The 14,271-nt window shown below is 38.2% G+C and overlaps 1 protein-coding gene across 1 annotated transcript in view; it reads left to right on the forward strand.

Annotated features, from left to right (window-relative positions):
• cfap54 (cilia and flagella associated protein 54) overlaps window positions 1–14,271 on the forward strand; it is a 199,772-nt gene that overhangs the window by 104,073 nt on the left and 81,428 nt on the right. The window contains exons 38-42 of the mRNA XM_039760566.1: window positions 105–328; window positions 5,394–5,529; window positions 9,491–9,599; window positions 9,744–9,899; window positions 10,536–10,733. Of these exons, the coding sequence (XP_039616500.1) occupies window positions 105–328; window positions 5,394–5,529; window positions 9,491–9,599; window positions 9,744–9,899; window positions 10,536–10,733 (823 nt within the window). The remainder of the gene's footprint in view (window positions 1–104; window positions 329–5,393; window positions 5,530–9,490; window positions 9,600–9,743; window positions 9,900–10,535; window positions 10,734–14,271) is intronic.

A 14,271-nucleotide genomic window follows, 5' to 3' on the forward strand; every position in this document is an offset into this window, starting at 1 on the left:
AGTTGGAGATGTCTTTTAAACTATATGTCCTTTTGCTTTGCTTGTTTTCAAGTTTTCTTTGAAGGTATTATTCCATGATTCACATGTGTTGCATGGATTTGCAGGTTATAGAGCCCCCTGGAGATTACATTGTGGCTAGCTGCGTTGGCAGCATTTTGAATGAGGAGGGAGGTTCCAGTTTACACTTTGATCCTCATCTGGACAATGTCAATATGGTGGACCTGAGATGGGTCTTCACTCTGGTACTCCGATGTCTAGAGATACTGCATCATCAGAGCAAGTGGGAGCGACTGGTGCATCTTGCAATTTATTTCAACAGTGTCACACAGTAAGGCCTTTTTATTTGACCTTTCATATCTGTATTTCCATCATCGAGTCTTTGGTTGCTCTACTGACTTGACTGTACCATCTTTAATAGTATAGCATTTCCTTTCTACTCTATTTGATGTCTCAGACTGTAAATCCATTTATGCATAAAAATGATAAAATATCAAAGGACTAGGCTTATAGCATTAATGCAGTAGATAGCTTACTTGGCAAGAACTTGCTGCCTGTCTATTTGTGTCCCTCTGGACTGTTCAGTTTATCATAAATGGGATTTTCCTCAGTAAATGCCAGTTACATTTGGTAAAGATAAGTACTAAAAATGCTGGTGTTCACTTTTTGCTTTCCATTTTCATTTTTATTACTGTTTTTCTGCCTTCTTTAAATCTTAACTGAGTTAAAAATGAAGAAGAGTGAAAGACTGAAATCCATCCATCCATTTTCTTAACCACTTATCCAGGGCAGAGTGATGGGGCAGGGGTCAATCCCATTGGGTGCAATGCGAGAACAGAACCTGGATAGGGTGGCAGTACATCACAGGGTGAACTCACATACAGGTCAATCGAGCAATAGGAAGTCACCTACCCTGTATGACTTTGGATTGCGCGAGAAAAACAGGGCGCCTGGAGAAAACCCATGCAGATATAGGAAGAACATGCAGCTCCATGCAGAGGGCACCCAAGACTCAAACTTTGGTTTGCTTATTGTGAGGCAGCAGCACTACAATTGTGCCACCATGCTGTCCAAATGCTGAAATATGGTAAAAATATAAACTAGGTAGTGACATGTGTTGGAAATTTTGTTAAAAACATGGAACATTTGATTGTAAAAGGATGACAGCTCAACTGTGTGTCTGTAAAGTCTGCTGAATAAATCTGTATACAACAGAACTTATGCCAAACACATGTTGCTAAGAAGTCATTGGCTGTGAAAGTGAGTGAAGAGAATTGTATGTGGCTTGTTTATTTGATTTAAGTCATTCATAACATTCATCATTAGTAGTCCACAAAAGGAAAGAGATTCAGATTTAATGTGTTTATTATCATCATGATCTCCAGTTGCTTTTTGATTATTTTGGAAGGTACAGAAATATCTCTTCATTTATTTTGAATTTTACTTTTATTTATTTCTCATGATCTTTCAGTCATGATGATGCCATCCATTGTTGATGGTTGCTATGCCGGCCTCCCTGGAGTCATTTTGATGGAGTGTATGTGACAATTTTGTCATTTCTTTGAGTGAGGAGTTATAGTAACTTCCGTTCTCCCATTAGCCTAAACAAATAAAAGAATGTCTTATTCTCACAAAAGAGCTAAAGGTTTTGCTTGATTTCGAATTTCAGGTTTCCAATTAAAGCACTCTCTACGATTCTCATTTTAGCCCACTGAGAAAGCTTGCCCAATTAATCAACCCTATAAGTCTTAATGTTTCTACTTCTAGTTTTTGTGATTAATTTGGAAAAAAGTTTGGATGTGAGTGTCAGTAGGCTTTGTGCCCTACGATCCAAATTACCCAAATTATTCGATAACATTTCAGTAATTATTTACCACTCTGTTTCTGATCGTTCTGATCATAACATAGGTAACTACGATACCAATTGACGACAAGAATTTATAATTAATTGCAGAATTATGGTATTTGAGGGTTCCTCTAGAGTGCCTCTTTCTCTTGCATGATTTGGCTCAAATCACTAATCAGCACATCTTCCTCTCATAACAGGCTGAAGTTTCGAGTTAGGTATTTTTCCATCCATCTGTTTTAGCTCTAGACCGTCCTCAAGAAACTATTACACACAGACACATACACGCACATGCAAACAGACACACATCCAGGTCAGGTTGGGGAACATGCACTGATATAGCGTGTTGCTGAACCCAGCACACAACGGAACAGCTCAGGATTCTGGTTGGCAATCCCCCAGACAGACATGCAGTCCAGTCCCACCCTCTAGAAATGACCCTCCATCTGTCACAGCCAGGTGTTAGGTGGGTGTCCCCTTAGCCTGGTCCTGCTACTCGGGTCCTCATCAATGAGGATTCTGTGAGCTGGATCACCCTCGAGGAATAGCACCACATGGCCATTGTGCTATAATTGACACTCCCTCACAATGCAGGTAATGTGCCTTATTCGGTACTCCTAAGTCAAACCAGTGGTACCCAAGGATCCTCTGAAGAGACACAGTACCGAAGCAGTCCAGTCTTTGTCTCAGTTCAGTGGATAGCGACCATCTTGCAACCACATAACAAAACAGGAAGCACCAGGACTCGAGACTGACTTTATAGGAAGAGTCACCAGAAACATGCATGTCATTGCCTAGGTAACACACACCAGTCATTGTGATATCGATGTTTTCAGTATCAGGACCCTAAAACATCGAGATCTGTTGAAAACTGGGGATTGAAAGTTTTGATGAATTTAAAGCTTTCGCTCTTCCCCCATAGACAATAAGTTATGGGTGCAAAGCAATAAAATAATGATATTCTTTTTTATACTTTTTTTGATGTGCTACCCATCTAAAACAAATTGAAATGTAAATAATCAACGTAGACAGCAGTGTTAACATTTGCAGTGTACTATCTATTGGAATGAATTTTGTAATGCATGTAGTAATAAAATGCACTGAATTTGTAATTCCAACAGATGGCGTATTGCAAACATTTTTTAAACGGCCCATCTATCGCAAGACTTTGCAAAAAGTTTGTGACCTTTTCCTATTGAGTTCAAGTGCCATTCATGAAACTGCACTATCATAGTTTAAGAACTTATGCTGTAGAGCACTGCTTCAATCCAGTTTGTGAATGTGTGAAGTCCAGTGTACAATTTTCAGGAACAAGATGATTATATGCACGCGATCAAAGAGTAATACATATACTTATGATTTGATCATTGTTATTTGAAACCTTGTGGAATAAAGCTTAAAACAGAAGAACAGGGATTCTAAAATTATTTTGTATGAAAAATTTAAAAATATAACCAGGTGTTATGCATTGCAAACATTGTTTTAAGTTTTTTAATCAAATAGCCTATTCCACAAAGGTTATGTGTATATTGGAAGGGATACCCACCAGAAAAACTGATAGTGCATCCTTGACATAGTAGTTTTAAATAAAGGCTATAAGTTGTAAAAAATGTTCTTGATTGTAAAGTAGATTGATAGACTTTGTTTTTAGTTTTTGAATCAGGGCCAAAGACAAAGAAATTCTTTCCAGTCTCAGCTCTTGAAAATGCGCTGTGTAATGTAGACTGTAGGAAAGGTTAATGCCTTATTTGAGCTTTTTTGATAGACATTGCACAGGCATGATGCATTGGAATATTGTAGATGCAGCACCCCTGGGTGGCTTAGTTCCATAGCAGGGAGTTGACAGCACTTTTAACAAAGCAATGCACAGATGTAAAGGTAGTTTAATGCAGAGTATTTCCTACTCTTACATTCGTAGAGGCTCAGTCAATTTCATTGCACATTTGGTGTAGCTTCCCTTTGTCATTTCAGTGTGTGGAGTCTCCACCATTTATTTGAGCGCTTTATTGGTGAAAAGGCCCCTTGCCATCATGGATCCACTGGGTAGATGTTTGAATTCAAAAGTCAAAACTTCTGGTTGGTACATTTTTGAAGGTCATGGCATCTGATGTCATTGATGCAAAACTTTAAATAATGGAGCGACAGATATCACGTTATGTGAGGTTTGGATGAAAATTAAGCCTATTGGTTTTGAAATTATTAGCATTCACTTTTGACTGTTTTTTATGTTTTGGCTTTGGCAACAGATTTAGTGCTTCCTGGTTTTCAACTTGATTACGGTATATCTTTGACTACTGTATGTTCATCAGCTGGTTAGCTTGGAAAATCTTCAGTACTCAGTTCCGTGGCATTACAGGAACAGTTCAACCAAAGAATAAGATTTAAGAGTGAATGAACCCCAGATTCAAATTTACTAAAGACACCTACCTTGTCTTTTTCCAGAAAGATGATAGAGATTCTTTTTTGAAATAGTTTTGGTCAATCATGTTAATTCATTTTCATTTTTATTATTATCTGCTTTATTTTTCTCACAGTATTTTGTTTCTGTAGTCACTGTCATTTTGTGGTCGTGAGAACCCTAAATCCAAAGAGGTCTGTTTCATTTATGTTAGGTAGAATGCCCAGAGGGGACTGGGCGGTCTCATGGTCTGGAATCCCTACAGATTTTATTTTTCTCCAGCCGTCTGGAGTTTTTTTGTTTTTTCTGTCCCCCCTGGCCATTGAACCTTACTCTTATTCGATGTTAATTAATGTTGATTTATTTTGTTTTCTTATTCTGTCTTTTATTTTTCTATTCTTTATTATGTAAAGCACTTTGAGCTACTGTTTGTATGAAAATGTGCTATATAAATAAATGTTGTTGTTGTTGTTGTTGTGTTGACACAATACCATGTATAGTTGCATGGTGCGTGGTTCCTGAAGATACTCCATGCAACATCATTGATGTGGTGCTTTAAAAGCCATGACTGGGTGTTTATTGGTGTTCGATATTCTGGATAAAGCAAAGAAACTTGTTGTCTGTGATTTTGGTTTGATTCGAGGCAAACTATCTTTAGCAAATTATATTTTGACTTTGAATTTGGTGAGCATTTTGAGTTCGTCATCACGATAAAAAGTCTTTTCTGGCTTTAAGCCTAGCAACATTCCAAACAATTCATCTACTGATCCCCACTATCAGTTTTGCCTGCTCAGATCTATCACTGAAAGTACAATATATTTTGTGCTTGCTCTTACAACTATTTCAGCAGCTCTTCGATACTACAGAATTCTGCAGTCTTACAGGTCAGATACATGGTAACCCTGTTGCTGATCTAGAATGAAGGGTTTTGGTGGCAAAAGCTGAAGGTTTATTTCATTTTCTTTAAACGCGTCCAAAAGCATGAAGAACAAAGAAATATTCAGGCAAACTTTATCTATCTATCTATCTATCTATCTATCTATCTATCTATCTATCTATCTATCTATCTATCTATCTATCTAAAATACATGAAATTTTGCAAGCAGTTCAATTTTCTATTGTTTTCTATTATGAATTATTTATATATCTCAGTGACCGGTACACAGAACAGGTGACACCTTTGCTAATCCATGCACAGAGAAGGCTGCTTGAAAGGATTGCTGCAATGAATGGACCTGAACCTCCACAACCACAGCTTCTCAAAACAGAAGGAGGCCCTGAAGAACAAGTAAGTACTACCATAAAAGCACAGGCCTACCCGTAAGGACTTTCAAACTGCGTTTTTTGTGACTATGAGTTTTGGTTGCTCACTTCACAAAATTTCACAAAATTGCTCTTACCCCAGCCTGTGCTACATTTCTAATTTATGGTTCACTGATTTCGAAACTTCATGACTCAGTTAACTAGGAATGAATACTGTTTATTTATGGATAAACCTCTTCACTTGATCATATTGTGTTACAGATTATTTGGAATGCTAATGATAAATAATACATGTATTATAAGGAATAAGAAATTGTTGACTGAAAATTAAAGAATAGTCACCACCTGTTGTACACACATAAAATATTAAAAGATTAATAATGATAGATAGATAGATAGATAGATAGATAGATAGATAGATAGATAGATAGATAGATAGATAGATAGATAGATAGATAGATAGATTGTGATTGATTGTGATGCATGTGTCACTGTCTTGCACATGAGAGAAGTTCAAAGGCTTCAAGGAACTTTTTTTTTTCATCAAAAACAGGAACAATCAGGGTCTTTTTTCAAATGGGAGCTACCATTTAAAACACACAGGCACAGCAAACAAGTAGTGATGGGGCCAGGACAGTGGCGAGGTTAGACTGTTCCCTGCATCAACCATTGGGTGAATAGTGCATTATGCAGCGAAGCACGCAGAACCTGCAGTTGCCTCAGCAATGGACAAGTGATCCCTGCTTGTGTTATCAAAGTTTTTGGGGTTGTCAGGGTCTCAACAATAAATACTATATATGTATATACATAGTAAGTACCAGAGGGGAAGGACAGGCATGTTAGCCAGGATAAATGAAGAATTTATACCTGGACAGGAGGCCATAATTATCGAAGGAACAGGCGAACAGGCTCACCAGGAGAAGATCATTCCCCCACATGACAGGTGAAGGGTCCCTCCAAGGTAAACCCAATCAGGACACACGCAGGGTGGAATCGGAGTTGGAGTTCAGAAATACAGCCCTGTTGGGGTAACAAGAGGGAGCTGCCAGGGGAAAACTGCTTTCCATACAAACTGAAATGCTCCGGATGACCTTGACTGGAGAATGGAAGCAGTTCCCAGGTCTGATTTGAAAGGAAGCCCACTGCCTCACTTGGAGGAGGAAGGAGGAATTGTGATTGATTTATTTGTGTATTTTGACATGTATGATCATTGGAGAGGTGCTGCCCTTGAAAAAGCATCTTTTATTTGAACCAGGATTTGTTTCAGGTATTACTGTGTTTGTAGTCTGGAGCTCTCTGGTGCCCCCTTGTAATTACAATATATTTTGTATTTTATATTTATATACATATATTCTGTGCCATGCAGAATTATCAAAACTACGACAAAAAAATAAAGTAGAAAATATGATAATTACATACTAACAACAGCCACCATGGGTTTATAATAGGAAGATAATGTCAAACCAGTCTTTTACATTTTTTTTCAGCAGGCAACTGCGATAGTTGACAAAAACAAACTGTATTATCATTGTATTTCTCTCTACTTGCCCTTTACCTGTTTCCTCAAGGGTAAGTGTTCTGGTCAAGTTCGTTATCAGATTGGTCTACTGTTGCACTTTAAGCTGAACATACACATACACAGGTATACACATACACACAGACCCTAACCACAACAGTGCCCCGTGAATGACACATACACACTAATTAACCCTTAGCACTTTAAACCACACAAGTGCATTAGGAATAACACAGCCTGTCACTCAGCACTTGAAGAGACTTACTTATTATCGGCACAAACATACAATGTTTTAGTGATATCTCAGACCTAAATATTGCTTTTGGTCTACAAGAATACATTTAAACATACAAAGACTCAGCACTCTTGACTATAGGCCATTTATCAGCCAAGAATTCCTTCTTTATCGTACTGTCCCTAACTATTGAGTGGTGCCCTCACTCTCAGCCTTATAAACCCCGCAGCACAGAAATAATGGCAAAACTCCGGCTGTCACCAGGTGCTCAAAGAAATCTAACTTATTACTTCAACCACTCTAGACATTAAGACAAAGCATAGAAAGTTAAAAGCAGCATGGTATTTATTACAAGAATAATAATAATACCACTGGAACAAAGAATACTAGAAAATAGGTACTGATAGGAAAGTCTGATATATATAGTCTTTAGAAAAAGCTTACGAAAAAAGGTAGAGATGACAAGGATGAATGTTCTAGGGTGGCGTTTGATTTAGCAATCAATGTTCATGATGCCTTTCTGACGACCAGTGCCGTCTTCGTCCATTCCTCTTCTCCTTCTGTACTTTCTTCTTCTCCTTCTTCTCTTTGCTTCTCTTCTCCTCTCTTCTGTTTGACGTTGCTTTCAAAATGAGGCATATTTATTATAAAGTTTCATGCCGTGGTTTCACAACACATGAATGTTCCATGCACCTGATTGGCTGGCTGTCAATATGATGGATGAATTTTGCTCCCCAGGTAATAAAGTTCTTTGATATTGCCTCAGTTTTTCCTTTCCCAGGCCGTAAACCCAATTGATGTCCCAGATCTCCATACGTAAAGTAATCAATAGCATGAGGTATCAGCTCAAGCTTCCTTTCCCAGGCTGTAAACCAAATTAGCACTAAGCTATGAACAACTGTTTTAAAAGGGAGGTATAAAGAAGCGGATATGTCTTTTTTATTATAATACCTCCTACATCTGAATTCATCTTGTTGGGATTGAGCAAAATATAATACAGAATAAGATGTAGATTTTATACACCATAACGCAAACCGTACAACATCATTTAGTTAGACTTTTCAAAAGCATTTGATACAGCCTCACATGATCATTTCTAAAGCTAGAATCTGGAGACATCAGTGGTAACTTACAAAACAGGATCTCAAGTTGGCAGAAGACAAAGATAAGAAGTTAATTCTCCTCATGGTGTTGGGTCATCAGTGGAGTCTCTCTGGGCTCTGCCCTTAGTCCGTTACTTTTACTGATTTATACACAAGTTTGGAGAAACTATCCTGTAAGGAGCATCATCAGAAAAATATTTTGAGGTTTATGTTGACAACATTGTCATCACCTAAGCAAAGTGCTGAAGTGATTAAAAAGGTGATACAAATATTAGGTTATATCATAATAACTACTGAATATTAAACAGGGGATGTTATACTCACACTATACAATGCACAAGTGAGACCACATTTTGAGTAGTGCGTACAGTTTAGGTCACCACAGTCCTAGAAAGACAGCAAAACTTGAAGCCAAGTGCAGGAGAACAAACAGGTCTATCCCATGACTTTGAAACCTCTTGACTTAATAACTAAGCCACAAGGACAGACAAAAGAGAAATGCCCTGTGACACACAGTAGACAGCGCAAGACAAATTATGGATGTAGATCCAGATGAACAGACAGATTAAAAGGAGCCACAATGGGTAGGTAACAATAATTAAATAAGATCATTCAGAAAACAGGTATTAGGAAAACAAAAAGGCATGCACAGAAAGAATCTCCAAAATGCTGACCAAAAAAAGCAAACACTGAAGGGCATGCAAAAAGATTAAAACTCACTAGTCACTGTACACTGGAAACATAAAGAACTGGCTTTGACAAAGACACTATAAGCACCTTGGTAGAACAAATGACCCTGAGTCAGACTCTCTCTTTAATTACTTTGCTTCTCCTATTGTATGACTTGAGCTCAGTAAATTTTGTGAAGCTATAAATGAAGATGAGGCCAGAGCTGGAGAAGCTGTACATGAATGGAGAACTCAAACATGGAGCCTAGGCAGAATGGAATTATATAAAGTAGGTACTATATATCAGGGAATATGAGGTATTGTGTGCTAGTCATGCAGTAATAGTTACTACCTCTTTCCTGTTGACAGAGGGAAGTCTGGGTGTTACAGTCCATTTTAATTGCCCACTCTGCTTAATCTGTTAGAACTCAATTTAAGTTTCTGTCTATACTCCTTTCTTCCAGATCACCTGTAGAAGTCTAATGGGAACACAACTTAGAGTCAGATCAGCCATGGAAAATGTCATTGATCCACTAACTGGAGTTAGCCCTGCTGTCCAAATCACATATGATGGTGAGGAACTTGTGGCCTGGCATACATCTCACTTTGTCTACAGTTTTTGGAGCTGAAATGAAGCAAAATGTGTAGAAGCCCCTAGAATGCTATACCTACGTTCTGCATAGATGAAATACTAGTTTGTTGTCTGTCGCCCCTTAGATGGCCAAAGAGCAAGATCCCTGTCCTCAGTACCCCTGGATGTGATGGACAGTCTCAACTGCTTCCGTGAGTCTATGGGAAAGGCACAGTACTACAGTCGATCACTAAGGCACAGCCGCAAACTGCAGCTGCTCTTCCTGTCCCACTTTCAACAAGGTGAGCACCTTGGTTAAATACTCAGCCGGTCACATACTGTATTACCCTAAAGAACAGTGTGTACTATCACTCTGTTTGCAAAGTGCAAAAGTTGAAATAAGTCTTTTTGTGCAGCATTTTTTGTAAATAGTCCTCTTTATTAGTATGTGGTGATCAGTTTATATAATTACTACATAGTGATATCAAGCATATTAAGTATAACCATAATCCAGCTTACTACACTGCAAACAGTAACAGAATGAATGTTTTCATTTACATCAATCACCATATTGCTGTTTTATCAATTCCATACTATTTTATGTACATAGTTTTACATATTATTAAATAGAAGTTTAATTTACTTACATTTCCCCATTTGGAAAAATGCAGAATGGATCATAACATGCTGGGCACTGAGGTCCAATGTTCCATTTGAGAAATACTACGCAGGCCTTCTTCACACAAAGGGTTTTGGGAAAAAAATGAGTCATGTAGTGGAAATCTTGTATCTGGATCTAATGGAGCAATTGCTGTGGACTAAATGGTCTCCCTGTCATTAGTAAAACTTAATCCTTAATCGTAATCAAGTCATAACACTGTCTTGAGCTCATATGGACATTTCTTTGCTTGTTAAAAAATGGATTTGATTATTTGTAGGATGGGAGTCTCCCAGAAATCGCAGCACGGATTCAAATTTGGCCAGAGTGGAATTCAGAGGAGTTGCGTCCTACTCTCCAACTGCCTTCCCCACTGATTTTGCCATGGAAGACTTCAATTGCTCTGCAGCCTTCGTCAGCCACTCAATCACTCCCACCCTGTTGCCAGTCGTCATCTCCTCCTATAACAATACAATTGGTAAGTTGTGGATGTGTGAGTCAATGTGAAAGTGTTCTGACAGTTTTGATTGTCATAATACCATCATAAGGTTATGTTTTGTAACAGTTTCCTTCTTATTGAATTGACATAAATGAAAACACACATACATAAAGGTAACATGTTAAAAGATAACAAAAGTCAGGCACATTTACATCATTTCAAAACAATCCTCCTTTTGTAATAGGCCTTTCCAAGAGAGGGACTTTTAGGTTTTTAATCTTTCGTCAAACATACATAATACATATTACTAATTATATATGTAAATTTGTTATTCCATTTCTGACCTCTGACCAAAAAGGGAATGTAATGTAAAATATTTTAAATGTTCTTAACTAATTAAAAATAGTTTATTTTTTTTTAATTTACAAAGCTTAGTTAGGCAGCTGGGTGGCACTTCAATGCTGTAGCCAGTGTTGCTATCTCACAGCAACCCGGGTTTAGATCCAGTGGTCATTGTCTATAAGGAGTCGGCATGGCCACCTATGTATTCTGCGTATGTTTCCCTCTGGTAATCTGATTTTAGACATTGTTGGGTTAACTGGCAACTTGAAACTGTCCCCAGTGAGAGTTCGTGCTCATGTGTGCTGGTGTGTTCTCTGTGTTGTCCCGGCACTAATTCCAGGGTATTTTCCTGACTTGCATCCTGTGCTGTCAGCATGGCCTATCATCACTTCAACCCTGAGTTGGATTCAGAAATCTTGAGAATATATGTATGCAGTTAGACTACAGGCAAAAGCTCCACATTTTTGGACTAACCCTTTTTGGACCCCGTCTTCCATGTTAAATGGCTTAATGCCTTAACTTTATTTCCTTATTACTGCAATCCATCCCACTTCCAATCCACCCCGTGTGCTTTTCATTGCTGTATTTTACCTCCTGCAGGACTGTAGGCAATGCAAAGGCTCAAGTGGCCCTCAAACTTGGCCCTAGCTATTATAATTCCTTTTCACCATATTCCCTTATTTGAAGGTCTGGGGTCTCATGTATAAATGGTGCGTACGCACAGAAATGTTGCGTAAGAACGTTTCCACGTTCAAATCGTGATGTTTAAAACTTAAATTTGGCGTAAAGCTACGCACATTTCCACAGTAGCTCATACCCTGTCGTACGCCAGTTCTGCGCTTGGTTTTGCAGACTGGCACCCAGCGTCAAAGCAGTGCTACTATTCTTGTGTGGTTATCTTTCTTTTTCAGATCCACATCCCTGACGCGGCTTTATAAATACAGTGACATTAACAGCATATTGTTTATTAGTTTAATGTATCTGATTGTAATTAACCTGTAACAATATAACGGTCCACAGAATGGTCAAAATATACAATAGCTGCTTTAGCATTGTTTCTTTCACTGCACTTTCTTCTTCTTTCAGCTGCTCTTGTTAGGGGTTGCCACAGCGGATAATCTTTTTCCATATTACTCTCACTATGCCACTCAGAGTATTTACAGTATTTCACTGTATCTGAGTGTAAATCACAGCTGTACAGCAGCTGATCGGAAAGAGAATTATCGGTATACAGCATCAAGCACACGCTGCCTCAGCCATTCGCTATTTGAACTGCTGTCATACGACAAACATTTCAGAGCCTTTCCTGTTCGGACCTCGTGGTTCACAAACAGTTTCATCCCAAAAACTCTAAACGCACTCCATCAGTCCATCAAGTGCTCCTTGTAGAACTGTTTGTACTTGCAAGTTTACAGCAAGGTAATTGTACTTATGATACAGTTATAATATTGAACAACCTGACCCACTTTATAAAGCCCGTATTTACATATGATGACAATATAATTTTTAAGATGAAATGCAGCAAAATATATTTATCATATTATACAGATAAAACTTTAACTTTAACTACACGGTTCCGAAGCGCAAGCAAGTAATTTGAGCTTCGTTCACGGATTGTTCCTGCCTTGCCCTGTATTCTTGCTGTGGCTGGTGTGACACTGGAAGGATAGATGAACAGAATAATTAAACACGTATTGCAAAGATATTTCAATGTCCCTTAAAAGTTTTGAAGAATCGCTTTTCTAAGCTTACAGATGGCTTAATGTCTATTACAGAGCTGATTGTGTGACGATTGGATATTTGGAGAAAGAAAAGTAAGGACAGGAATTGGGGGTCAGTATATTTGAAAAAGACAGTACTGCTGCAATAAAGCATTTCATTGAAGGTCACGCACGGAGCAGGAAGCACCTTGCGTAAGACATGAACAATCACTGCTCCACCGTGTTCCCATGTTTAATAACATGCTTTAACTTCTGTCATCATGAAAATGATATCACGTATACATCTCAGTATTTTAATTATTCAAAGAGCTGTAATATCACGAATGTAATGGATTCTGTGTCCTGTTGGAGGAAAAGGAAGAACAGAAGCACGTAGTGAGTCATGCACATAGAGCACATAGAAGATCAAATACAAAACAAAGCATTTAACGTGCTACTTTAGTTATGATGGGATTTGAGAAACTAGTAAATTAAACGATTTTAAGATGAAGTTTATGATGTTTTACTTTAATGACAAAATAAAGTACGTGATTAAAGTGGAAATTTAGAGATTAAAGTTGACATTTCGTGCTTTTTCCCCACTGTGTGCCTTTTTTTTCTCATGTACCCTAATAAGCTTTCATATGACACTCAGACAGTGGGCTATGACTTGCCTTTTCACAGTGACATTGATATGTGACAACTTCTTTTTTTATTTCGGGCTCTGTGCGACTTTGTGAACTTGAGCTTTCGAGTTTCCCCGACACTCTATGTCACTCGATCAACTTCCTTTTGTTGTTTATACCACTGTTTAAACCAACAAATAGTATGTTTTTCTTTGCCTCCACTTGGTATTCACTGAAATTCTTCTATTTTTCCTTGTACTTTTGCCATTGCCTTTTCACAGAACACTGAGCTTAAGGGCTATTTATATTGATTTGCATATTCAAAGAGACGTAATTCTGGGAGGAGTTGGGGTGGGGCAGCAGGCGCATGCACTGATTTCCACACTGACTGGGATTTATGTAGCGGAAGAACGTGAAAGTTGGTGAACGCACAGATTTATGCATCTGGATTTTTTTGTGCATAATTACATTTCTGCTTTTGTGCTTACATAATGTTATAGTGTGAATTCTACGCACAGTGTTATACATGAGGCCCCTGGTCATTTTCCCCACAGCACCTGTAATGCAGCCCACTGGGATTTCAACAATGGTTAAAACAGAGATGTAGAGGAGGCCAGCACATAGCATCTAGGTGGATAAACATGATCGGATGGGGGGCACGGTAGTCTCCTTTCTAAGCTTCCTAGTTGGCATATATTCTTTATGAAGAGATTTCTGGTTAAGGCTTTGGACTTGACACTCTGAGGTTGTGTGTGTGTTTAACTGCTACTGACATTATGTGACCATGATCAAGTCACCTCACTTTTCTCTTCTAATATTGGAAAAACAAAAGACATGCAACCAATTGTATCTCAGATGTTGTTAGTCAACTTGGATAATGGTACCAGCCAAATAATTAAGTGACAAAAG

This window comes from Polypterus senegalus, chromosome 8, assembly GCF_016835505.1.
Source record: "Polypterus senegalus isolate Bchr_013 chromosome 8, ASM1683550v1, whole genome shotgun sequence".
Classification (NCBI taxonomy): Eukaryota; Metazoa; Chordata; class Cladistia; order Polypteriformes; family Polypteridae; genus Polypterus; species Polypterus senegalus.